Here is a 27353-nt window from a genome sequence, read left to right as displayed (position 1 = left end):
TAAAAAATTACACACACACACACACACACACATATATATATATATATATATTGAAAGTGTAAAATACAATACCACTTAACGTACAATACGTACGATATAGTGAAATCGTATGTTGTAAAAAAACATGTTGGAAATCGCATGTTGGTTTTTTTGATGAAATCGCATGTTGTTTTTTTGTAGCAATTTCGCATGTTGGTAAATATGATGAAATCGCATGTTGATATATAAAGCAATTTCGCATGTTGGTTTTTCAGCATAAATCGAATGTTCAAAATTGAATTCACACCAGATCGGACGGCTGAGATGAGTGCGTACATATTGTACGATAAGAGATATTTTACGTTAACCTAACCCTTCATTATGCAAATACATTGATTCGATTGTTAATAATTTGGGGTGAAGAAAAAGAGAAATGTTATTTGGATGTTTTATCAAAGCCTACAGGTTGGAGAATATAGAACATTAGTTAGAGCTTCTCCAACTCCTTAATTGTGAGGCCTTTGGAATCCAAGGTGGCACTAAATTTTCAGATATCACCATTGTGATCCACGTTAGTGAGTGGTGTCTAAACCGACGTTAATGGGGGTTTGAAGGGTATGCCTTTACATCTATCTCTATTAACATTTCTCTTTTTCTTCACCCCAAAATTAGAATCAATGTATTTGCATAGTGTGTGTATATATATATAGAGTGGGGATTCTACGGAAAGTGTGTTTTTCCTAAAAAGTGTAAAAAGTCATAAAACACAATAATTTCGGGCATAAAACACACCTAAAACTCACAAATAATAGAATGAATATTACTAAAACACCATATTCAAACTCTAATAGTCCATAAAAACTTCAAACACACCATCGTAGAACTATGAATATAAAACACACAATGCTAAACAACATAAAACACAATAATATTTGTCATTCCACAATCAGAGCCTTAACATCTAAAACACAACACAAAACCCACATACATGATGTTTTAGTAATCTTCATCATATTATTTGTGGGTTTTTGGTGTGTTTTATGGTTTACATTACGGTGTTTTATGACTTTTTACACTTTTTAGGAAATTTGGACTTTCTGGCCAATTCCTATCCTATATATATATATATATATATATATATATATATAGATATATATGATTCGGTTTAATTAAGAATCACCACGAGTTGGGAGAACCATGAGAACTCTTACTTCTCATGCGAGTTGGGTCACCATTTTTTACACAAATGTATATAAAAACGTTATAAACACATCTGTAAAAAAAATTATCGAGTTGGTAGTTACACCTGATGTAAAAACAATTTACGCCTAATATAAATTTTGTTTACGAAGATATATTTTTTTTTACATCCGACATTTTATATTTTTTTTTTGCTGGAAAAGTGATTTTTTAAAGATTTTTGTGAATTATTTTTTTTTTTGAAAAACCACAATTTAGAAGCCCTAATTCTCATGGTTCTCATAACCTAAGTTGATTCTCATTTTACTTTTTCCCTATATTATATATATATATATATATATATATATATATATATATATATATATATATATATATATATATATATATATATATATATATATATATATATATATATAGGGAGCCGCTAGAATGAAAACCACCTCGAGTTGTAAGAACCGCGAGAACTACACCCCACGGAGGGGCGTTCGCCGCGATTTTTTTTACAAGTAGATGTGTGCATTATAAACACGGCCGTAAAAAATCACGGCGAACGCCCCTCCGTGGGGTGTAGTTTTTTACACCTCAAGTTTGGTGAAAAAAAAAAGAAAAAAGAAAAGAAATTAAAAAACACCAAACTTGAGGTGTAAAAAACTACACCCCACGGAGGGGCGTTCGCCGTGATTTTTTACGGCCGTGTTTATAATGCACACATCTACTTGTAAAAAAAAATCGCGGCGAACGCCCCTCCGTGGGGTGTAGTTCTCGCGGTTCTTACAACTCGAGGTGGTTTTCATTCTAGCGATCCCCTATATATATATATATATATATATAGGGGAAAGATAAAACGAAAACCCACTTGAGTTGAGTAAACTCAAAAAACCTTTGTCAAAACCCTGTATAACATTTTATTTTTTCAAAAAAAAATAGGAAATGTAATATGCATATATTTGAACATTTTTATAAAAGAAAAACAAAAAAATGCAGAGTAGTTTATTTTTAAAAAAATGTTAAAAATTTCATCTTACATAATATAAATGTCCAAAAAAATGCAACATACAAATTTTGAACATTTAAAAAAACTAGTAGGCGCTTTTTACATTTTTTTATAAAAAAGTTCAAGTACATCTATGTTACATTACAGGTTTTTTTTTTGAAAAAATAAAAATGTTACATAGGGTTTTCTTGGGTTTTCTCAACTCAAGTAGATTCCGTTAGGTTTTTTAGGTTTTGGGTGGTGTGTTGGATTTATATTGTTGTGTTTGCATTGGTTCTCGTAATAAATGTGGTTCTCGCATGAACCCTATCCCTCTCTCCCTCTATATATATATATATGTGTGTGTGTGTATATATATATATATATATATATATATATATATATATAGGTAGAGGATCCTGTAAAAAGTGTTTAAAGTGTGAGAAGTGTATTATAACACTATATATTATACTATATAACACCATATAAACACGTATAACAATATGTAACACCATATAATACCATATAAAACTCTGTAACACTATATATCATTATATAACAAATATAACACTATAGGTTGTCTGATAGCATGTCTATGATAGATGTACATTGTTATATTTGTTATATAATGATATATAGTGTTACATAGTGTTATATGGTATTATATGGTGTTACATATTGTTATACGGTGTTTATATGGTGTTATATAGTATTATATATAGTGTTATAATACACTTCTCACACTTCAGGCCCTTTTTACACTATCCTTACCCTATATATATATATATATATATATATATATATATATATATATATATATATATATATATATATATATATATATATATATATATATATATATATATATATATATATATATATATATATATATATATATATATAGGGGAGCGCTAAAATGAAAACCACCTCCAGTTGTAAGAACCATGAGAACCACTCTCAACCAATCAGGTTATGCCAACATAAAGGGTATGTTGGTCATTTACCACAAATGTCAAATCTTCCCTCTCTCCACAATTAAAGCAACTGGCTCTTTATATACTCTCTCCTCTCTCATTTATCACCATTTTTCATCTTCCTCAAAAAACCTCTGCACACTAAAACCACCATTTTCACCTACCTCAAAAATCCTCTCTTCCACTCCTGCACTCGCACACAATAGATCAGAGCCCTAGCTCTTATCGCCATCACCTTTTTCACCACCAGACTGTTGGACCAATCACTCACACCTTCCACTTCACACTTCAACCAATTCCAATCCGACGTCGTTCGCTTCTCCGGCAACGACGACGGTCCCGCTTCCGACGACGTCATTCGCTTCCGACGAACCCTTGACAGACCCCGCTGGGCCTCGATGATGATGGATATGCTGATATATGACGAGGGTCGAACGGTGACAACGAGAGACTGAGGAACATGTATGTATCTTTGTGTGATTTGGGGGTGGCTGTGGCGGGCGAGCAGAGAGAACAGCAGCAGCAACACCGTGGGCTCGGACAGGTGCTGGACGTCGGCGACGAAGCAGAGACGGAAGAAGGAGTCAACGTCTCCGGCGACCCCTCCGGTCGCTGTGTACTCCGACAGCCCCGATCTTCTTAACTTTCTCCGGTAAGTGTCGTTTCCTTTTAGGACTGTTTCGATTTGATTCAGTGTGATTATCAAACTGTTTAAACAAGTTTACAATGATTTCAGATTGGTTCAGTTGATTTCGATGTGTTGCTGATCGAGTGTAAACAGTTCAGTTGTTTGTATATCATTGCGGTGATGTGTTTTGAACAAGAATTGAGCCGATTCGATATGTTTCGAATTGAATTTTGTTCGTTCTAACTGATTTGATAAATTCTGTTTGAGTTTCGGTGCTGAATTGGTAATTTTCGATACAAATCTAAATATTTTGAACAGTTTTCATAGATAAAATCGGCTAAATCTAAGTCCACATCTGAATTGATGTTTTGTCGAGAATTGTTGATTCGATATGTTTCGGATCTGATGTATTAGTTTAGTTGAGTTGCTTCGGTTGATTTCGATCAACTTTGGTGTGTCATTTGAGTCTTTGAACTGATTTCGGATAAAAATTCAATCTTTCGGACTGCTTTTAATGAATCAGTATTATTATTAAGAGTTTCAAAGAATCAGAAATCTGATTTGTTTGCTGAATCGCATTTACAATTGATATTAAAGATCTTGTTTGTGTTTCGAGAAAGTAAAATCTGAATTGTTGTTGATATAAGGCTGCTGTAGTGTTAGTTATGTTTGATCGACTTAGGGTGCAGCGGCTTATGCTAGTTGTTGAAGGAATCGAAAATTAGAAACTTGATTGACGGTGTTATTTTTTATCATTCCGGACTGAATCAGATCAATTAAGGACTGTTTCGATTTGATTCAGTGTGATTATCAAACTGTTTAAACCGTTTTTTTCGAGATAGGCTTTGTTTTGATGTTGTTGGTTTTTAATATTCCCCCCTAGTCGATGATGATAACGATATATCTGAGACATCTCCCGAGTTTTGCGATTTCAGGGTGCGTTCGTTTTTGTGTAAAGAAGTTTTTGTAAAAAAAAAAGGTTAACCCGTAAACTTTTTAACGTAAAACATAAAAAACGTAAAACGTAAAAAGTTTTATGTAAAACGTAAAAAGTATTCACGTAAAACGTAAAAAGTTTTAAAGTTAACCGTAAAACGTAAAAAGTTTTACGTAAAAACGTAAAACGTAAAAAGTTTTTCGTAAAACGTAAAACGTAAAAAGTTTTACGTAAAACGTAAAAAGTTTTTTCGTAAAACGTAAAACGTAAAAAGTTTTTCGTAAAACATAAAACGTAAAAAGTTTTACGTAAAACGTAAAAAGTTTAACGTGAAACGTAAACTTTTTAACGTAAAACACAAAACGTAAAACGCAAAACGTAAAAAGTTTTACGTAAAACATAAAACGTAAAACGAAAAAAAACGTAAAAAGTTTTACGTAAAACGTAAAAGTAAAAAGTTTTAACGTAAATCGTAAAATGTAAAAACGACGTGTTAAAAATGTAAAAAACGTAAAAACGTAAAAAAAACGGCGCAGTAAAATGTAAAAAATTTAACGTAAAACGTAAAAATCGGTGCGGTAAAAAACGACGCTTGAAAAAGCCCGGCGTAAAAACGGCGCGTTAAAAAAACGACGCTTGGAAAAGCCCGGCGTGCAAAAACCGGAGCGCAAAAAAAAATTGTCTTCTTAAAAAAAAAACGGGCCGGTAAAAAACGACGCCTGAAAAAGCCGGGCGTAAAATCGGGGCGTAAACAAAACGGCTCTTCAAAACATTTTCTTAAAACAAAATCTTAAAAAAATTATTATAAAAATCTTATTTCAAAATATTCTTTTAAAAAAATTGTTTTTTAATAAAAAGTAATTAATGAATAGGACAAAAATGGCAATTAAATATAATATATATAAAAAGACAAAAAAGACAATTTTACTTAAATACCCTTTAACAATAAAATAATAAAGACATAATAAGACAAAAAGAATTTAATATTACTTTTAACTACTTTTAATCTCATCCATCCATTTTGAAGATCTAATGGCCAGAAAGTCGTTCACGCGGTTCTTACAACTGGAGGTGGTTTTCATTTTAGCGATCCCCTATATAGGGTAGGGATATGGTAAAAAGTGTCTAAAATGTGAGAAGGGTAAGAAGTGTTTTAAACCATTGGATATTTGATCTAATGGTTGAGATCAATAGGGTATAAAATGTAAATTGTGTTTTAGTTAGAAGGACCTTATGTAAAATTAAAGGGCAATAGTGACTTTTCCAACGTTTCAAATATGGTAACCGTTTCAAAACCCCCATCAATCTCCTATAAATCAGCGAATTTATGGTAACTGTTTCAAAACCCCCATCAATCTCCTAAAAATCAGCGAATTTCTCGTACTGAAATAAATTCTTTGATTTCCTTCACAACAACTTTTTATAACACTATAAAGAACAATATATTAAATGATAAAACACTATAGGAAGATATAACACTATCTGTTTACTGTAGGACACTATACATAAATAAAACATTGTTGATGGGGGATAAAACACTATGAAAAGGAACAGTATATTACATGATAAAACACTATAGGAAGATATAACACTATCTGTTTACTGTAAGACACTATACATAATAAAACACTATTGATGAGGATAAAACACTATGAAAGGAACAGTATATTACATGATAAAACACTATAGAAAGATATAACACTATCTGTTTACTGTAAGACACTATATAGAATAAACAATATTGATGGGGATAAAACACTATGAAAAGGAGATTAAAGATACATGTACATAATATAACACTATTGAATGGGGAATATAACACTACAACAAAAACTTACCGTAAACCATTAAATGTATAGAACAAATCGAATTCGAATCACATCCCTAATATATCGCCTGATATTTTTGGCAGTTATCTTTGGAAATCAATTAATTGATAAGAATGGACAATTACTAATATACCCTTTTGAATTAATTAAGATAAGGGACACTTGTCATCCCCAAATTATTTCTCACACTTCTTACAAAAGTTGGACTTTTTATAGGATCCTCTACCCCCTATATATATATATAGGATAGGAGTTGGCCAGAAAGTCCAAATTTCCTAAAAAGTGTAAATAGTCATAAAACACCATAATGTCAACCATAAAACACACAAAAAACCCACAAATAATATGATGAAGATTACTAAAACATCATGTATGTGGGTTTTGTGTTGTGTTTTAGATGTTAAGGCTCTGATTGTGGAATGACAAATATTATTGTGTTTTATGTTGTTTAGCATTGTGTGTTTTATATTCATAGTTCTACGATTGTGTGTTTAAAGTTTTTATGGACTATTAGAGTTTGAATATGGTGTTTTAGTAATATTCATTCTATTATTTGTGACTTTTAGGTGTGTTTTATGCCTGAAATTATTGTGTTTTATGACTTTTTACACTTTTTTAGGAAAAACACACTTTCCGTAGGATCCTCTCTCTCTCTCTCTCTCTCTATATATATATATATATATATATATATATATATATATATATATATATGCGACCGCTAAAATAAAAACCACCTCTAGTTGTAAGAACCATGGGAACCACTGTGACACTCTGGGTTTTCCCGAGCGAATACCTTGTAATAGCCTTATGTGTATATACGTTATTAAATGAAAAGTTGCGTGTTATCTTGATGATTCTATGTGACCCTTGTGAGTATGGATGTATATTATATATATGTATGTGTGTTATAAGTGAGCCGAGACCCCAAAGGACCCGACTCGAGACCACCCCCGGTCTCGAGTGAACAGCGACATATGGCCCGGTTGGGGCCGCAACCCACTCGAAGGCCCACTAAGGTGCACCAACTCGGCCCGGGTATAAAACCCACAAGAGTGGCCAACCTTGTCACTTTTCACCATTTGCAACATCATTCTCACACTCTCCCTTCCACTCTTCTCTCATCTTTCTCTCACTAAAACCCTAGCACAACACTACAACCCCCTCTCCTTCTTCTCGGGTTCAACCAGCAACAAGAGCATCCTCGGATTTGACTCGGGATCATCACTCGAAGGCTTCATCCTAGCACCAACTTGAACACCTTTGTGTCTCACTTGAATCGGTTAGTGTTTTAGATGTTCACTAGGTGTTTTGATACATAATGTGCTATTTACTTTGCAATGTTTGAAATGATGAATGAATATGTGAAAAAGTGATTAATTGATGGTTACTTGTTACTAAATAATGCTTATATGATGATTGTGTGTCTTGAAGGTGAAAAATGGTTGTGTTAACCGGTTTGGTCATAATGAGAGGTTGAATGGTCTTGTTATCTGTTTGATGATTAGGGTTTTGGTTAGATGGTTTTTGATACCAAATATTATGCATGATTGATTAAAACTTGGTGATATGATTCCTTGATAAAATGATGAATATTTGTTTAAAGGGTGGGAAGAACATATGAAGAACATCATGAATGTCATTACAATATTTGAAAATGCATGTTTTGATCTGTTTTGATTAATTGCCGGACAAGAAAACATGTTGGTGGAATGTTATTGGATAGTACACAATCACACAAAAACACAATTCTATTGGTCAGTACACATGACAGGTTCTAGAAGGATTCAGGTGCACGTAACAGTGGTTGCGAGTCGGAACCCTTGGTTGCGACTCGAGACCACAACGTGAATTGTCGAGATCTCCCGGTTGCGACTCGCAAGCAGCACTTGATGGACCGAAACCAGGGTTGCGAGTCAGAAACCCCTAGTTGCGACTCGTAACCAAAGCGTGATGAACCGAGACCAAGGTTGCGACTCGAAACCATGCATTCTCGAGTCGAAACCACCCTTATCTCGACTGGGCTGCCTAAGTGTTATTGGGCCATGACTTGCTGGGCTATCTGTTGAATGAACTACATGTGTATCTGTTACTGTTTGTGAAAATGTTAGGACAGGCCCAATAACCCAACTGTTTGATTGAATACTTGCTGAACGTGTTTATACATGATTGCTATACGTGATTACTTGTACCCCAACTTGACCTATATCTGGTAACCATGCTAGGACGTGGTGACCAACGTGATTGACCGGGTATTTAATCTACCGAGCAACCCAAGGTGAGTTCACAACCTAAAGCATGCGTTCCCGGTGGTTTGGGAAACGGAACTACAAACAACACTATCCCCTATGAGGGACACAACTTACTTTTCTTCCCTTTTTATTGGGAACCTTTAGTTAATTACTGTTTATACGGATTGCAACTAACGGCACTAAACGAAACTCTATCACTCAAGTCCCTACTACATAATACCGATTAGTCGCCGGGGCCAGGCGAACGGGTTATTAGTTGATAGCGCTATTTAGGTTTTACCAACCTCACACCGTGCCATGGTTCGGGATCGGTCGTGAACTAATGTACTCAGGCATCCGTCAATGATGATAGAACATTGACATCGGGGCATCCTGCGGAAATGCAAACGGTTACCTAGTGTTCGGTATTGGAAAAACAGTTTAGTCGCTAACTTTTGGGGTAGCTCCCCATGGCATGTATAAACGGATAAATTAACTAGTGAAACAAGTTTTTGGTAATTAAAACTGGACAACTAGTGAACTCACTCAGCATTATTGTTGACACCTTACTGCATGCTTTGCAGGTAACTAGTGACTGAGGAGCTTGCAGCTTGGGGATGCGTAGTGTTCGACAAAACCCGTGTGTTGGGTTTTTAATTATCTATGAACTATCTTTAAAACTATTTGGTTTATGCTTCCGCTGTTTTTGTTTAAACTAAGTATCTAACTTAAACTACGATGTTGCTAACTGTTTTGGATAACAATTATTTACTATTAACCAATGCTTAGTATAATTGGTGGCTGGATCCTGGTCGGTCACACCCTCAAGCGGGTGATTCTCCGCAGGTGGAATTTGGGGGTGTGACAGATTGGTATCAGAGCCATTGGTTATAGTGAACTTGGTTTTAAAAAGGGGAAAAATCTTTTTGAGAAAAACCAGACTATAACCCGTGACTCGTGACGACACTACACTCCAAGCGCAAGACTCGACTTATCTGACCTTATAGCTCGGACCTATATTTACTTGTTTGTTGTCTTATGCTCTCTGCTCTGCTGTACGTACTAGTTTGCCTGATTAGATAGATATGCCTCTCCTCTTCTATCTCATTCTCGCTATATTACAACATCACACTCATACTATGTTTTCTGGCTATGAAGACAATGAGTGGACGCGGACGAGGAAACATCAACATGACTCAGGCTCAGTTCTCAAACCTGCTCAACACGGTGGCTGCAGCTTTCGCAGCCCACCCTGGGGGTCAGCCTGCCCCTGTGCAACCACGAGTCTGTACCTTCAAGACTTTTATGGATTGCAAACCTCTTCCTTTCAATGGCACTGAGGGTGCTATAGGACTTCTGCACTGGATCGAGAAGGTGGAAGCTGTCTTCGCTGTCTGCGAATGTCCCCCAGCTAATTGGGTGAAGTTTGCTACTGGTACCCTTGAGGGTAGTGCGCTTTCGTGGTGGAAGGCGCATATTCAAATGCTTGGTTTGGAGACTGCTAATGCTACTGCGTGGGAAGATTTCAAGGATATGATCAAGGAAGAGTATTGTCACAGGGATGACATCCACAAACTCGAGGACGAGTACTATGGTCTCAAGATGGTTGGGTCAGAGATTGAGACCTACACCAAGCTGTCGAACGACTATGCTGCACTTTGCCCAAACATGTCCCGACCCATGTATCGAAGGATCGAATTGTACATCAAGGGCTTAGTCCCAGAAATCAGGAGTCACGTGACCTCAGCTAACCTCACTGCCATACAGCCTGTGGTTCGTCTTGCCCACAAACTCACCAACCAGGCTGTGGAAGAGGGCAGGTTGCCCAAAAGGATCAGTGCTGCGGAAGGAACTTCTAGTGATGGCAAACAAAAATGGGATGGAAATCAGGGAAAGGATGTTAACCCTACTCAAGCCCCAGCCCAGCAAAGGAAAACTGAAAACAACAAAGGTCCTCAGCAACAGGGTGGCTATCGAGGAAGCTACCCTAAGTGCAACAAGTGTAACAGGCACCACAACGGGGCATGTAACAAAGGTCAGTGCCAGCGGTGCAACAAGATGGGGCATGAAGCCAAAGATTGTAGGAGTCAGTTCCCAGCAAGGCAGAATCAGCAACAACCCCAGCAGCAGTAGGGAAACAACCGTGGATGCTTTAAATGTGGAGCAGAGGGGCACATGCGAAAGGATTGCCCACAACTGAATCAGAACCGCAACAACAATAATCGAGGTGCTGGAAACAACGACAACAACAGGGAAGCTGGAAACAATGTCAGGGCATTCGTGATTGGGGCAGCTGAAGCAAGGAACGACCCTAATGTGGTAGCGGGTAAGTTCCTACTTAATGATCGCTATGTTTCCGTATTATTTGATTCTGGAGCAGACGCTAGTTATGTATCCCTGCGAATTAGTAAGAAACTTAAGTCCCCTCTCACGCCGTTAAGCGCCAAGCGCATCGTCGAAATAGCTAATGGTAAGAACCTCGAAGCCTCGCACGTCATTCGTGACTGCAAACTAGAATTGTCCGGTCAGACCTTCCGTATCGATCTCCTCCCCATCACTCTCGGAAGCTTCGACGTCGTCATCGGCATGGATTGGTTATCCAAGCATCGCGCTGAGATCCTCTGTCAAGAGAAGGCTGTTCGTATTCCTCGCCGTTCTGGCAAACCCCTCATCGTTCAAGGCAACAAAGGCGGAGAAGTCACAGGCATTATCTCACTCTTAAAGGCCCAGAAGTGTTTACAAAAAGGGCACACCTCTATCTTAGCACTCGTCACCGATACCCACGAAAAGGGAAAGAGGATTGAAGATTTTCCAATAGTACGTGACTACCCCGAGGTATTTCCTGAGGAACTACCTGGACTCCCTCCCCACCGTCAGGTCGAATTTCAAATCGAGCTAGCTCCTGGAGCAGCGCCCATAGCTCGTGCGTCTTATCGTCTAGCCCCTGCAGAACTGAAAGAACTCTCCACGCAATTGCAGGAACTATTGGACAAAGGATTTATCCGTCCTAGTTCATCACCCTGGGGAGCACCAGTACTCTTTGTTAAGAAGAAGGATGGCACATTCCGAATGTGCATCGACTATCGTGAGCTGAACAAGGTTACCATCAAGAATCGTTACCCTCTCCCGCGCATTGACGACCTATTCGATCAGTTGCAAGGATCGAGCTACTATTCCAAGATTGACCTGCGATCAGGCTATCATCAGCTGAGAGTTCGTAATGAAGACATCTCTAAGACTGCGTTCAGGACTCGTTACGGTCATTACGAGTTCCTCGTCATGCCTTTCGGAATGACTAACGCGCCGGCGGTCTTCATGGATCTCATGAACCGTGTGTGCAAACCCTACCTCGAAAAATTCGTGATTGTGTTTATCGACGACATCCTGATCTACTCGAAAAGCCGAGAAGAGCATGAACAACACCTACGCCTTATCCTCGAACTCCTACGCAAAGAGCAATTGTACGCCAAATTCTCGAAATGTGACTTCTGGCTCCGAGAGGTCCATTTCCTTGGGCATGTGGTCAATAAGGATGGGATTCACATCGACCCCGCTAAAATCGACTCGATAAAGAATTGGCCTACGCCCAAGACTCCAACGGAAGTCCGTCAATTCTTGGGATTGGCGGGATACTACCGCAGATTCATCAAAGGATTCTCAAAGATTGCTCAGCCGCTCACGACTCTCACTCAGAAGGGCATTGCTTACAAGTGGAATGAAGCTCAGGAGTCGGCCTTTCAAAGACTAAAAGATAACCTCTGTAGTGCTCCTATTCTCTCGTTACCTGAAGGTACTGACGACTTTGTGGTTTACTGCGATGCGTCTATCCATGGGCTCGGTTGCGTGTTAATGCAACGCGAGAAAGTTATTGCCTACGCCTCTCGACAACTCAAGACGCATGAAAGAAACTACACTACGCATGACTTGGAACTGGGAGCAGTGATTTTCGCTCTTAAAATATGGAGACACTACCTGTACGGAACCAAGTGCACCATTTACACCGATCACAGGAGTCTCGAGCACATCTTTAAGCAAAAGGAATTGAATATGCGGCAGCGTCGATGGGTCGAACTTTTGAATGATTACGAGTGCGCCATCAAATACCATCCGGGCAAGGCCAATGTCGTGGCAGACGCCCTCAGCCGAAAAGATACTATCCCAAAGCGCGTGCGAGCATTGCAACTTACCGTCCAGTCTAATCTCCCTACTCAAATTCGTAATGCTCAGGTTGAAGCATTGAAGCCGGAAAACATCAGGGCCGAGTCCCTGCGAGGATCGAGACAGCAGCTAGAACAGAAAGAAGATGGTGCTTACTATGTAACAGGACGCATCTGGGTCCCACTCTATGGAGACTTACGTGAGCTCATGATGGACGAAGCCCATAAGTCCCGTTACTCAGTACATCCTGGCTCGGATAAGATGTACCATGACTTAAGGACTACATATTGGTGGCCTGGTATGAAAGCGCACATAGCAGCGTATGTCAGCAAATGTTTGACTTGCTCAAAAGTCAAGGCAGAACACCAGAAACCCACAGGCCTACTCCAACAGCCAGAAATCCCGAAATGAAAATGGGAGCAGATTTCCATGGATTTTGTTACAGGGCTACCTAGGTCTCAACGCGGAAATGACACTATTTGGGTAATTGTAGATCAATTGACCAAATCCGCACACTTTCTGGCCATTAAGGAAACAGATAAGTTTTCTACCCTGGCAGACGTGTACCTAAGGGAAGTGGTTTCAAAGCACGGGGTGCCAACCTCCATTATTTCTGACCGAGATGCTCGTTTTACTTCGGATTTGTGGCGAGCTATGCACAAATCCTTTGGCTTACGTCTAGATATGAGCACGGCTTATCACCCGCAAACGGATGGGCAGTCTGAACGCACCATCCAAACCCTAGAAGACATGCTTAGAGCATGTGTGCTCGACTTCGGCAAGAATTGGGAGAAGCATCTACCGCTGGTGGAATTCTCCTACAACAACAGCTACCACACTAGCATTCAGGCAGCACCTTTTGAGGCATTGTACGGTCGTAAATGCCGATCACCTCTCTGCTGGGCGGAAATTGGCGATAGCCAGATCACAGGCCCAGAGATGGTGGTAGATACAACGGAAAAGATTGCCCAGATCAGACAACGCATGGCGGCAGCTCGTGACCGTCAGAAAGACTACGCTGATAAGTGTAGGAAACCACTAGAATTCCAGGTCGGTGACCGGGTTCTACTTAAAGTCTCACCCTGGAAGGGTGTGGTCCGCTTTGGTAAACGGGGCAAGCTTAATCCGCGATATATCGGACCATTCGAAATTACCGAGAGAATCGGTAAGGTTGCTTACAGATTAAATCTGCCTGAAGAACTGAGTGCGGTGCACAACGTATTTCACGTATCTAATCTGAAGAAGTGTCTATCAGATGAAACGCTTGTAATTCCTTTCAAGGAACTAACTATTGATGAACAGCTACACTTTACTGAGGAACCGATTGAAATCACGGATCGAGAGATCAAAACCCTCAAACGTAGCCAAATCCCTCTTGTACGAGTCCGTTGGAACTCGCGACGTGGCCCAGAGTTTACCTGAGAGCGGGAAGACCAGATGAAGCGCAAGTATCCCCAGTTTTTCCCAAACGAAAACCCCAGCACTGAAGCTACAACCGAATTTCGGGACGAAATTCCAAACTAACGGGGGGATGATGTGACACCCCGTTGAAACGCTCTCACTTATACTAGCTTGACAGTGACTGCCTTAACTTTCGGGACGAAAGTTCCTAAAACTTGGGGATAATGTGACACTCTGGGTTTTCCCGAGCGAATACCTTGTAATAGCCTTATGTGTATATACGTTATTAAATGAAAAGTTGCGTGTTATCTTGATGATTCTATGTGACCCTTGTGAGTATGGATGTATATTATATATATGTATGTGTGTTATAAGTGAGCCGAGACCCCAAAGGACCCGACTCGAGACCACCCCCGGTCTCGAGTGAACAGCGACATATGGCCCGGTTGGGGCCGCAACCCACTCGAAGGCCCACTAAGGTGCACCAACTCGGCCCGGGTATAAAACCCACAAGAGTGGCCAACCTTGTCACTTTTCACCATTTGCAACATCATTCTCACACTCTCCCTTCCACTCTTCTCTCATCTTTCTCTCACTAAAACCCTAGCACAACACTACAACCCCCTCTCCTTCTTCTCGGGTTCAACCGGCAACAAGAGCATCCTCGGATTTGACTCGGGATCATCACTCGAAGGCTTCATCCTAGCACCAACTTGAACACCTTTGTGTCTCACTTGAATCGGTTAGTGTTTTAGATGTTCACTAGGTGTTTTGATACATAATGTGCTATTTACTTTGCAATGTTTGAAATGATGAATGAATATGTGAAAAAGTGATTAATTGATGGTTACTTGTTACTAAATAATGCTTATATGATGATTGTGTGTCTTGAAGGTGAAAAATGGTTGTGTTAACTGGTTTGGTCATAATGAGAGGTTGAATGGTCTTGTTATCCGTTTGATGATTAGGGTTTTGGTTAGATGGTTTTTGATACCAAATATTATGCATGATTGATTAAAACTTGGTGATATGATTCCTTGATAAAATGATGAATATTTGTTTAAAGGGTGGGAAGAACATATGAAGAACATCATGAATGTCATTACAATATTTGAAAATGCATGTTTTGATCTGTTTTGATTAATTGCCGGACAAGAAAACATGTTGGTGGAATGTTATTGGATAGTACACAATCACACAAAAACACAATTCTATTGGTCAGTACACATGACAGGTTCTAGAAGGATTCAGGTGCACGTAACAGTGGTTGCGAGTCGGAACCCTTGGTTGCGACTCGAGACCACAACGTGAATTGTCGAGATCACCCGGTTGCGACTCGCAAGCAGCACTTGATGGACCGAAACCAGGGTTGCGAGTCAGAAACCCCTAGTTGCGACTCGTAACCAAAGCGTGATGAACCGAGACCAAGGTTGCGACTCGAAACCATGCATTCTCGAGTCGAAACCACCCTTATCTCGACTGGGCTGCCTAAGTGTTATTGGGCCATGACTTGCTGGGCTATCTGTTGAATGAACTACATGTGTATCTGTTACTGTTTGTGAAAATGTTAGGACAGGCCCAATAACCCAACTGTTTGATTGAATACTTGCTGAACGTGTTTATACATGATTGCTATACGTGATTACTTGTACCCCAACTTGACCTATATCTGGTAACCATGCTAGGACGTGGTGACCAACGTGATTGACCGGGTATTTAATCTACCGAGCAACCCAAGGTGAGTTCACAACCTAAAGCATGCGTTCCCGGTGGTTTGGGAAACGGAACTACAAACAACACTATCCCCTATGAGGGTCACAACTTACTTTTCTTCCCTTTTTATTGGGAACCTTTAGTTAATTACTGTTTATACGGATTGCAACTAACGGCACTAAACGAAACTCTATCACTCAAGTCCCTACTACATAATACCGATTAGTCGCCGGGGCCAGGCGAACGGGTTATTAGTTGATAGCGCTATTTAGGTTTTACCAACCTCACACCGTGCCATGGTTCGGGATCGGTCGTGAACTAATGTACTCAGGCATCCGTCAATGATGATAGAACATTGACATCGGGGCATCCTGCAGAAACGCAAACGGTTACCTAGTGTTCGGTATTGGAAAAACAGTTTAGTCGCTAACTTTTGGGGTAGCTCCCCATGGCATGTATAAACGGATAAATTAACTGGTGAAACAAGTTTTTGGTAATTAAAACTGGACAACTAGTGAACTCACTCAGCATTATTGTTGACACCTTACTGCATGCTTTGCAGGTAACCAGTGACTGAGGAGCTTGCAGCTTGGGGATGCGTAGTGTTCGTCAAAACCCGTGTGTTGGGTTTTTAATTATCTATGAACTATCTTTAAAACTATTTGGTTTATGCTTCCGCTGTTTTTGTTTAAACTAAGTATCGAACTTAAACTACGATGTTGCTAACTGTTTTGGATAGCAATTATTTACTATTAACCAATGCTTAGTATAATTGGTGGCTGGATCCTGGTCGGTCACACCCTCAAGCGGGTGATACTCCGCAGGTGGAATTTGGGGGTGTGACAACCACTTTTTAACCCTTAGATCAACTAGATGGATGGATAAGATTAAAAGTAGTTAATATTAATATTAAAAGCTTTTTGTCTTATTATGTTTTTAATATTTTATTTTTAAAGGGTATTTAAGTAAAATTGTTTTTTTTTGTCTTTTTATATATATTATTTTTAAATGTCTTTTTTGTCCCATTCATTAATTACTTTTTTTGTCCTAATAATTTTTTATTAAGAAACTGATTTTTTGGTTTAAGAACTTTTTTGAAATCAGATTTCTATAATATTTTTTTTAAGATTAGTTTATAAAAACGTTTTGAAGAGCCGTTTTTTACGCCCCGTTCTTACGCCCGGCTTTTTTGGGGGTCGTTTTTTTAACGCGCCGACATTTACGTTAAAAACTTTATGCGCCGTTTTTTTAACGTTTTAGGCGCAGTTTTTTACGTTTTACGCGCTGTTTTTTACGTTTCAATCGTCTTTTTTTACGTTTTACGCACTGTTTCTTACGTTTCAATCGTCTTTTTTTTTTACGTTTTCACGCCGTTTTTGCGACCGGGTTTTTACATAAAAAAAGTTTTACGTTTTACATTAAAAAGTTTACGTTTTACGTTAAAAAGTTTACATTTTGCGTTAAAAACTTTACGTTTTACGTTAAAAACTTTACGTTTTACGTTAAAAACTTTACGTTTTACGTTAAAAAGTTTACGTTTTACGTTTTACGTAAACGTTTTACATTTTACATTTTACGTTTTACATTTTACGTTGTATGTTAAACTTTTTAAACTTTTTACGTTTTACGATAAATTTTTTACGTTTTATGCTTTACGTAAAACTTTTTACGTTTTATGTTTTACATTAATCTTTTTAAACTTTTTATGTTTTAAGTTTTACGTTTTACGTAAAACTTTTTAGGTTTTGCGTAAAACTTTTTATGTTTTACGTTAAAACGAACGCACCCATAAATCGCAAACTCGTTAGGTGTCTTAGATAGATTGATATCATCATCGACTGGGGGGAGAAAATAAAAAAAAACCAACAACATCAAAACAATATGTATCTCGAAAAAATGGGGTTTGGCTCAGATTTTCCGACAATTAAAATGGCTGCAAAAGTGGGGTTGCAGGTTCAAAAACCTACCCTCCACCATCTTTGCCGCGCCAGCGTCATCAAAATCTATGTTTGTTTTTTTTTGTCATCGCCGCCCAATTTAAACAGATCAAAACCCATGAGAATCAAAGAATACAAATGCAACAATACCCACCAAAACTGAAACATTGATAACAAATGCAACAAAACCCACCAAAAATTAACAAAACCCACCAAAACTGAATCATTGATAACAAATGCAACAAAACCCACCAAAACTGAAACATTGATAACAAATGCAACAAAAGCTCAACCGTCTTTTGTCTGTGCCAAGAATCAACAAATGCAACAAAACCCACCAACCAGAACAATGAACACCAAACAGAACAATGAACACCAAACAGAACAATGAACACCTTGAACCGATGGCCACCGGCACCGTCTCCCCACCAACCACCTGCCCTACCACCGGCTTCCGAACACATCACCTGCCCCACCACCGTCTCCTGACACCGACTCCACATAAACCACCGGTCACCCACCTCTGCCACACACCACCAAAAACCCCCACCGCCACCAACCCTAACGCCACCACCACCAACACCGACGCCCACCTCTACCCCACACCCCCACTATCGCTGATCTATGCTTACCAACACCACCAGATTTCCGGTGGTGAACAAGAAGAGAGAGATCTGAGAAAATCTTACCGACAACGTCTAACACGGAGGAGAGAGGGGTATTCCATCAAAGGTTTAGCACCGGCGAATATGCAGATCTTTGTGACAGATGCGGCGGCGGAGGGGTGGCTGTGGGGTGGCGGCGACGGCGGAGAGGAAGGGAGGCCGGAGAGAGAAAAACAGGGATGACCGAGAGCTTAAAAGGAAAGCTGCATTTTGATTTTGAATGAGGGTTTTTTTGAGAGAAATGAAGAAGGTGATTTTGAATGCAGATCTTGCCACCCTTCTCTCTCGAGTACTTATAATAAATAAACTTTATTGTTACGTAATACTTGATCTTTATGTAAATTTTTTTTAATCCAGTAGGCGTTTTTTTTGTTTTTTTATTTCAAAAAATGCTTTAAAACACGTATATTACTTGTGTGAATTTTTTTTCATACAAAAAGTTTCGGATCAATGAGTTTCCACGATTTCCTAAAATAAAGTGGATTTATCATCCCCATATATATATATATATATATATATATATATATATATATATATATATATATATATATATATATATATATATATATATATATATATATATAGGGTAAGGATAGTGTAAAAAGGGCCTAAAGCGTGAGAAGTGTAAGAAGTGTATTATAACACTATATATAATACTATATAACACCATATAAACACCGTATAACAATATGTAACACCATATAATACCATATAACACTATGTAACACTATATATCATTATATAACAAATATAACACTATAGGTTGTCTGATAGCATGTCTATGATAGATGTATAGTGTTATATTTGTTATATAATGATATATAGTGTTACATAGTGTTATATGGTATTATATGTTGTTACATATTGTTATACGGTATTTATATGGTGTTATATAGTATTATATATAGTGTTATAATACACTTCTCACACTTCTCACACTTTGAGCACTTTTTACAGGATCCTCTACCTATATATATATATATATATATATATATATAAAGATCTGGATCAAAAGAAACTTATTGGAGTTATGAGAATTTAGAGAACTTAAATTTTTCGCACGAGTTTTGCTCTCATTTTTTTCACACCCTTAGATAAAAATGTTACAAAGATGGATGTAAAACAAATTTACACCCCTAGATAAAAATGTTACAAAGATGGATGTAAAAAAAATTGAAGTGGTGTTTTCGGATTTCGACCCCTTACTGCTGCTGTAAAAAACTAATGACATCAGCTTTTTACAGTATTTACGGTTGCTGTAAATAAAAAAAACCATGTTTTTTTTTTGAAAAAGTTGATTTTTTAGGATTTTAGGTAAAAAAAAATTAAGTTGATTTTTTAGGAATTTAGGTAAAAAAAATTGAATAAACCTTTTGTAAACCCGAGTTCTTTAAGTTTGACCAACTTGCAAGAGGTTTTATTTTACCCTAACCGTTTGTAAATGTCTATTGTCGAGGGAGAAACGTGTATTTGTGGGTGTTTAATATCAATTTTATGTTGTAGCTTACATGGCATCTTTGTGCATGTTTCAAATGTCTAATGTTAAACATGCTCTTACATGTCTATACTTTTAAAGGCAAAAGATGCTTAATTTCGTTGTATCTCGATTATCTCGTTGATATGGTGTCCATTTACATCCTTATATATAAGGGTGATCTTATTTTGCTTCTTCACACAGCTCCTTGCAAATCATCAGTAGATTATTAAACAAGAATATATAATGGGTTATAAGCTTTTACTTATTTTAATGGTTGGCTTTATAATTTGCACCACTAACATAGTTGGTGGTAGAAATCTTTCTGAAGATGAAAAGAAGACAATTAGTAAGCATGATGGGGGTATAGGTGGCCGAGTAGGATTTGGAGGTGGTGATGGAATAGGAAGTGGTTATGGTGGTGGCGGAGGCGGTGGTGGAGATGAATTGGGTGATGGAAACAATTGTGGAGGAGGCAGTGGAGACATTGGAGGAAGCCCTGGTAGTGGTGGAGGAGGAGGTCGTGGTGGTGGAAACTAGAAGAGAACATGGCATGTAACCATATAAACCATTGGGAGCAAAACCCTTTCTATATAATCTATCTAGTTATAACTAAACAAGCATGTATATGTTTAATAAGCATGTTTCCTCTCTTTTTTATGTATTATGCATCTCATGAAATAATAAAGGCATTTTTATCCAACCTTTTACAAATGCTTCATCTAGTCTCATATTTATTTGTAACAATTTTATATCCAAATACTTCAACTTTATGGAAGGAGGGGTGGTAGTGATAGAATTCTATCACTCTCAATATCCAATTAACTCATCCCATGTCATCACCCAATATTCTATTACTAGTGATAGAAATGTAGTGGGGGTGGTCACTAAATAGCTATTTAAAAATAGCTAACAAAAGTTGAGGGGCTAATTTGCACTTTTCATCAAAGTTCTATTAATTCACTTACGTAAACGACAAAAACAATCTTTGCAAAACAATAAACTCTCAACGCGTGACCGATTCAACGCGTTTAAAATATAACGCGTGAAAAATAGGGGGCGGCGCTGTTCGTGATATTATAACTCGTGGCCGGGCGTCCATCACGGACCGCCCCGCCTGGCCTTACACCAAGAGTACCTTGTGAAGAGCACCTTTAGGTATAAACCAAAGTGGATTCTGGTAGCAGTAGCACGACTTATTTTAGGATTTCAAATCTCCCCAGATTGATCTATTGCTCTCTTGTATGCATCTTCTCTTCGTTTGTCTATTAGGGTTAATCTCTAAAGTTGTATCAATGTCTTTTTTAATGAAAACAAATGTATTATTATATACGGAAAACACGACTAGCCAGAAACTAGTCGTGCGAAACTAACACGATTACAAATGCATCATTGGATTGTGTAACCACTTGCTCCATCATAAATCTACATCTACGTTTCCTCGACCAATACCAATAAAAAAGCTATATGAACAATAATATCAAGTAAACAGCCTTTCTAATGTAGATTAACATAGAAAGTGACATTGCACCTCAGTCTCCAAATACCCATCCAACCACAAATATAATAGACCAAAACACGTATTTCTTGTGAGCCACCAAATTGGAACTCTCGAGCCAAGCCAAAATTTGAAGAGATTAATCTTGAATTTAGGAGATAAATATTAATACGGGTTATAGATAATTATGGTGAGTTGTTTATTGTGAATTCTATATTTAAATTAGAGATAAATGTTGGTTTTATTAGATAGGTTTATCTAGTTAATATTTTATTATTAAAATAGAGTTTGAGTCCGGTTAAGACTAGAACAAGTTTAGTATAAATAGATGGTTAAGGTTATTTTCATTGTTAAATAATAAAAAGAGTCGAACGAGTTTGTTCATATCACATATATGTTTGTTCAATCAAGGGCTTACCAACTTAACAACCCGTGAGAGAAGCTAAGTCAGCCGGGATCACCTATTAGATTAATGTAGTTGTACCAATGTCTTGCTTCTGTATTTTGTACTTGTTTGTGTAGGAACCGTTTGCGTAATTAAATAAAATAAAACAAATTTTATTAAAAAATTACAATACAGAAATGAGAAAGCCTAACCAACTCGTACAATTACAACTGAAAATAACCAAAGTACAAGAAATGTAGAAGAAGAAAGACTGAGGCACGTGTTCAAAACGCTTCCCTTAAAACAAATTCCGAGTCTCCCAAGAGTACTCGTTTTGTTTCCCAGGGTACAACAGCAGAAGCAGCGTACTGCCGGAGATAGCCTACAACCCGAAGGTTACCTTGAAACTTGCAGGAAGAAGATCAGAAAGTTGTAGAGAATTGTATGCATATGCTGTTGTGTTGTTGGTGTCCCTCTGTAGTGGGTATAGAGCTGTATTTATGCAGCTCCTAAGTCGAAACAGTCAAAAAAGAATTAAAGAGAGGTTTAAATTGCATTAAACGTCTTCAATGCAATTTAATACGTCATTTAATTCTCAGTCAAAGACCATTAACTCGTCAGTTTCGAAGCTGAACTGTAACTGCACCATCATTCAATGCGGGAAGTTTCTGCGCGCGCGCAAGAGACACTGGCGCGCGCAGGTCTGCACGCTCATGCGCGCATGCGCCACCATGACTTAGGACCATGCGCGCGTGTGCCACGTCACCTGTGAGCCTCTACGAGCACGCCACACAGTCGCGCCGTATTGGCTCACTCTGGTGCGCCGCGCACGCACAACAGGACCCATGCACCATGCGCAACCACGCGCCTTCGTGCCACCTGTACTCGGGCGCGGACTACCACGTCACGCGCGTCGAACCCACACGCTACTTCGTCCTTGCAGCCCCTGTGATCAACCACGCGCACGTGGTCAAAAATACAAAGACCACATTGCGCCTCATCTCCCACGCCACGCGCGCGCGAGCGTGTGCGAGTGTGAGTGCGAGTTAGGGTGCTCCGTACCCTTCGCGAGGACACTAGTGTGTTCTTCCATGAAACAATAAGGATGGAGAGTTCCACCTTAAATACCCATTTAAGTTCCATCTCTCCTCTGATGTGGGACAAGGTGCTACTTTCCCTTTTGTTTCAGCATTCAATGTTTCAAACACCCAACTTTGAGCATCGATATCTCATTCATCTTAGCTCCGTTTTGGACGTGGTTTAGTTCGTTGCGAAGCTCTTCCAATATAGAACACAAACCCACAAATAAATATATAAAACCCACTCATTTTATTATATTTATTTCTAGTCCAAAATAGGAAAAAATCATTTTCCTATATTTGTGAAAAATGCTATTTTCACCTATTTTTCCAACAATCCCCCACATGAAAAATGCTATTTTCATCAAATTTCCAACAATCCCCACATGTATGGAAATGGATCTTTTCCTTACACTTTTCAATGATAAACTTCGACAGTTGAGTATTGCAAGATAGGTTGGTTGTCACCTTTGAACCTTCTTTTGTGAAGCGCACTTAGCTTACTAGCGGTGTGTAGACGCGATGTCCTTGAACATACCCCCATTTGTGTAATCGACAATACACTTCACACAATACTCTCCCTGGTTTGGCCAACTCCTCATTTTCGTGTCCTATTATGGTCCAGGAACACTAGCCTGGTTCTGCGAGAGCTCTAGGATTTGCGCACCCCACAAATCCATTTGAAGCGACTCCACTTCTCTCTAACATAGGTGATTCCCATGAATCATTAAAAGCATCATGGTTATTTGATTTCCCGAAATCGTTAACCTTAATATGCTTAGCCTCACTTCAATGTCACTGATTGGAATGGACTAGGAAGTATATATAACTCCCTTTTATTTAGTTTGGGGTACTCCCCCACAGTGACTCCGTTTTGGTAATATGATTAAGTTGTCCTATTGAACTTAGATCTTGGGATCTCCAGTCAACTAAGTTAGGTTTCCCTCATATTCCCATTTATCACGGGCTTTAGTCCCATTCCTCTTGACGACGTTTCTACTAACTCTCTGCTTAAGCCTTTTGTAAACGGGTCTGCAATGTTATCCTTTGATCTCACATAATCAATTGTGATAACACCCGTTGAGAGTAGTTGTCGTACCGTGTTATGTCTACGTCGCATATGCCTTGATCTGCCATTGTACATCAAGCTTTGAGCTCTACCAATTGCTGATTGGCTATCACAATGTACACATATGGCTGGCAAAGGCTTTGGCCATCTTGGAATATATTCCACGAATTGACGTAGCCATTCCGCCTCCTCGCCTGACTTATCCAAGGCGATAAATTCGGATTCCATTGTGGATCTTGCTATGACTGTTTGCTTAGAAGACTTCCAAGCAATAGCAGCTCCTCCAAGTGTAAACACGTAACCACTTGTTGATTTGGAATCTTTATTATCCGATATCCAGTTTGCATCAGTGTATCCTTCGATCACTGTTGGTTGTCGGGTATAATGCAGTCCATAATCTCTTGTGTATCTTATGTATCTAAGCACCCTCGTGATAGCCTTCCAATGATCTGCGCACGGATTGGTGGTGTATCTACTTAGCCTACTCACCGCGTAAGCCAAGTCGGGTCTAGTACATGTCATTAGATACATTAGACTGCCAATAATTCTTGAATACTCTAACTGAGCAACTCCATCACCTTTATTTTTCTTGAGATGTTGTGAGGTATCAACTGGAGTTCGAGCTACACTCGTGTCTCCCGAGTTGATTTTTTCAAGAATTTTATCCACATAGTGAGATGGACTTAACACAAGGCCATCTTGGGTTCTTATGATCTTTACTCCAAGAATCACATCCGCTAAACCCATGTCTTTCATGTCAAATCTCGCTTTCAACATGCTTTTAGTAGCTTTGATAATTTTATCATTACTCCCAATGATAAGCATATCGTCTACATAAAGGCATAAGATCACATAACCTTCATTTGTGTCTTTGAAATAAACACATTTGTCGCACCCGTTTATTTTGAAACCATTGTCAATCATGACGTGATCAAACTTTTGGTGCCATTGTTTTGGTGCTTGCTTCAAGCCATATAAAGACTTGACGAGTTTACATACTTTACCCTCTTGACCTGGGGCGGAGAAACCTTCAGGTTGCTCCATGTAAATCTCTTCTTCTAAATCGCCATTTAGAAATGCGGTTTTAACGTCCATTTGGTTAACTTCCAAATTTCTTAAAGCCGCTATAGCAAGAACCAATCTAATCGAGGTTATGCGCGTCACAGGCGAGTAGGTATCAAAGTAATCTAGACCTTCCTTTTTTCTAAATCCTTTAATCACCAACCTAGCCTTGTATTTATCAATACTTCCATCAGTTTTCATCTTCCTTTTGAATATCCAACAATATCCAAGTGGTTTGCAACCAGGTGGAAGATCTACTAACTCCTAAGTATGATTTTGCAATATAGAATCTATTTCATTTCTTATTGCTTCTTTCCATTGAGGTCCTTCTGAAGAGGAAACCGCTTCGTGATATGTATTGGGCTCGCCCTCAACCATATAGCTAACGAAGTCTGGACCGAAGGATTTTTCAACCCTTGGTCTTTTACTTCGCCTACGATCACTTTCTTCAACCTCAGATCGTTCATGTGTCTTATCATGAACTACCTCATCAACGGGTGTAGATGAGCTTTCACCTACTTCAAAATTAGGTGTTGATGACGTTGCATGTGTTTGTCTTCTCAAAGGAAACACATTTTCAAAGTAAGACACAACATTAGGATTCACCTCCATGATAGTGTTTACGTGTACATCAGGATTCTTGGACTCGTGTACAAGAAAGCAATGTGCACTACTTTGATGCGCATACCCAATAAATATGCAATCAACAGTTTTGGGTCCTATCCTAAGAGCCTTAGGAGGTGGTACAATCACCTTTGCTAGGCACCCCCACACTTTCAAGTATATGTATGAAGGTTTCTTCCTTTTCCATAACTCATATGGAGTTTCGTCTCTCTTTTTGAGTGGTATCTTATTCAAAAGATAATTAGCCGAGAGAATGGCTTCCCCCCACATTTCCTGGCTCACCCATGAACTTATCAACATGGCGTTCATCATTTCTTTTAATGTGCGGTTCTTTCGTTCCGCCACGCCATTTGATTGTGGAGAGTAAGGAGGTGTACACTCATGTACAATGCCACTTTTTGCGCATAAATCGGCAAAAGGTGCAACATATTCGCCTCCTCGATCGCTTCGCAAAGCTTTTATCTTCTTTTGAAGTTGATTCTCAACTTCATTTTTATACAAGATAAATTTACTTATTGCTTCATCTTTACTTTTTAGTAAATATACATAGCAATATTTAGTACTATCATCAATAAACGTGATGAAGTACTTATTTCCACCTCTTGTGGGTACCGCTTTTAAATCACAAATATCGGTGTGAATTAAATCAAGGGGTTCGGTTATTCGTTCAACCGATTTCGATGATGATCTTGTAAGTTTGGATTCAACACATGTTTCACATTTATAGTGTGAATCAATATGGAATGTAGGTATACAATTTAAATTGATTAGACGGCGAATTGAATTAAAATTAACATGACCTAATCTACCATGCCATTTATTCGATTCAGAAAACTCAAGCATATAAGTAGAAGTAGTAGCAATTTTATTCATTTTCTTGACAGCCATTACATTCAATTTGAACATACCATTTTGAGCATAGCCCTTGCCTACATACATTCCTCGTTTAGTTAGTACAAATTGATCGCTATCAAAAACTAAACGAAATCCAAACTTATTAAGCAACCATCCCGAGACTAGATTCTTGCGCAAGTTCGGGACATACAACACGTTGCTTAGATTGAGCTCCTTCCCCGAAGTCCACTTCAAGATCACCGTTCCTTCACCCATGATGTCAGCGGTGGCTACATTTCCCATATACAGCTTCTCTTCTCCAGAAAGCGCCTTGAAGGTGGTAAAGAGGCTTTTGTCTGCGCAAACGTGACGGGTCGCGCCCGTATCAACCCACCATCCTTTTGGAGTGTTGATCACAGTATTGACCTCATCCATCACTGCGCTTTTGTCGGAAATCATTGCCACCAAAGGCATTCCGTCTTCATCCACCATGTGCGCACGCTCGCGCTTTGGTTTCTTGCATTGGTTAGCCCGATGCCCCGGCTCGTCATAGTTGTAACAAGTCCCTTGGAACGTCTGAGGTTTCTTTTTCACAACCCCTTTCTTTGGTCCAAGGTTGCTAGCCTTTGCTTTCCCTTTGTCCTTTTTCCCCTTGCCCTTCGCGCCCTTAGAGGATTGCCGATGCTCAACCAAATTTGCGCTAGCA

General features: G+C 38.8%; 1 protein-coding gene across 1 annotated transcript; it reads left to right on the top strand.

Moving 5' to 3' along the window:
- The first annotated feature begins 20342 nt into the window (after window positions 1–20342).
- On the top strand, window positions 20343–20636 carry LOC110875736 (glycine-rich protein 5-like). Its single transcript, XM_022123940.1, has one exon. It carries the CDS (start codon window positions 20343–20345, stop codon window positions 20634–20636), a length of 294 nt encoding a protein of 97 aa, XP_021979632.1.
- Window positions 20637–27353: the final 6717 nt, after the last annotated feature.

This window comes from Helianthus annuus, chromosome 9 (assembly GCF_002127325.2).
Source record: "Helianthus annuus cultivar XRQ/B chromosome 9, HanXRQr2.0-SUNRISE, whole genome shotgun sequence".
In the NCBI taxonomy this organism is placed as follows: Eukaryota; Viridiplantae; Streptophyta; class Magnoliopsida; order Asterales; family Asteraceae; genus Helianthus; species Helianthus annuus.
The sequence above is the reverse complement of the archived record's forward strand: the minus strand, read 5'-3'. Positions and strand labels throughout refer to the sequence as shown.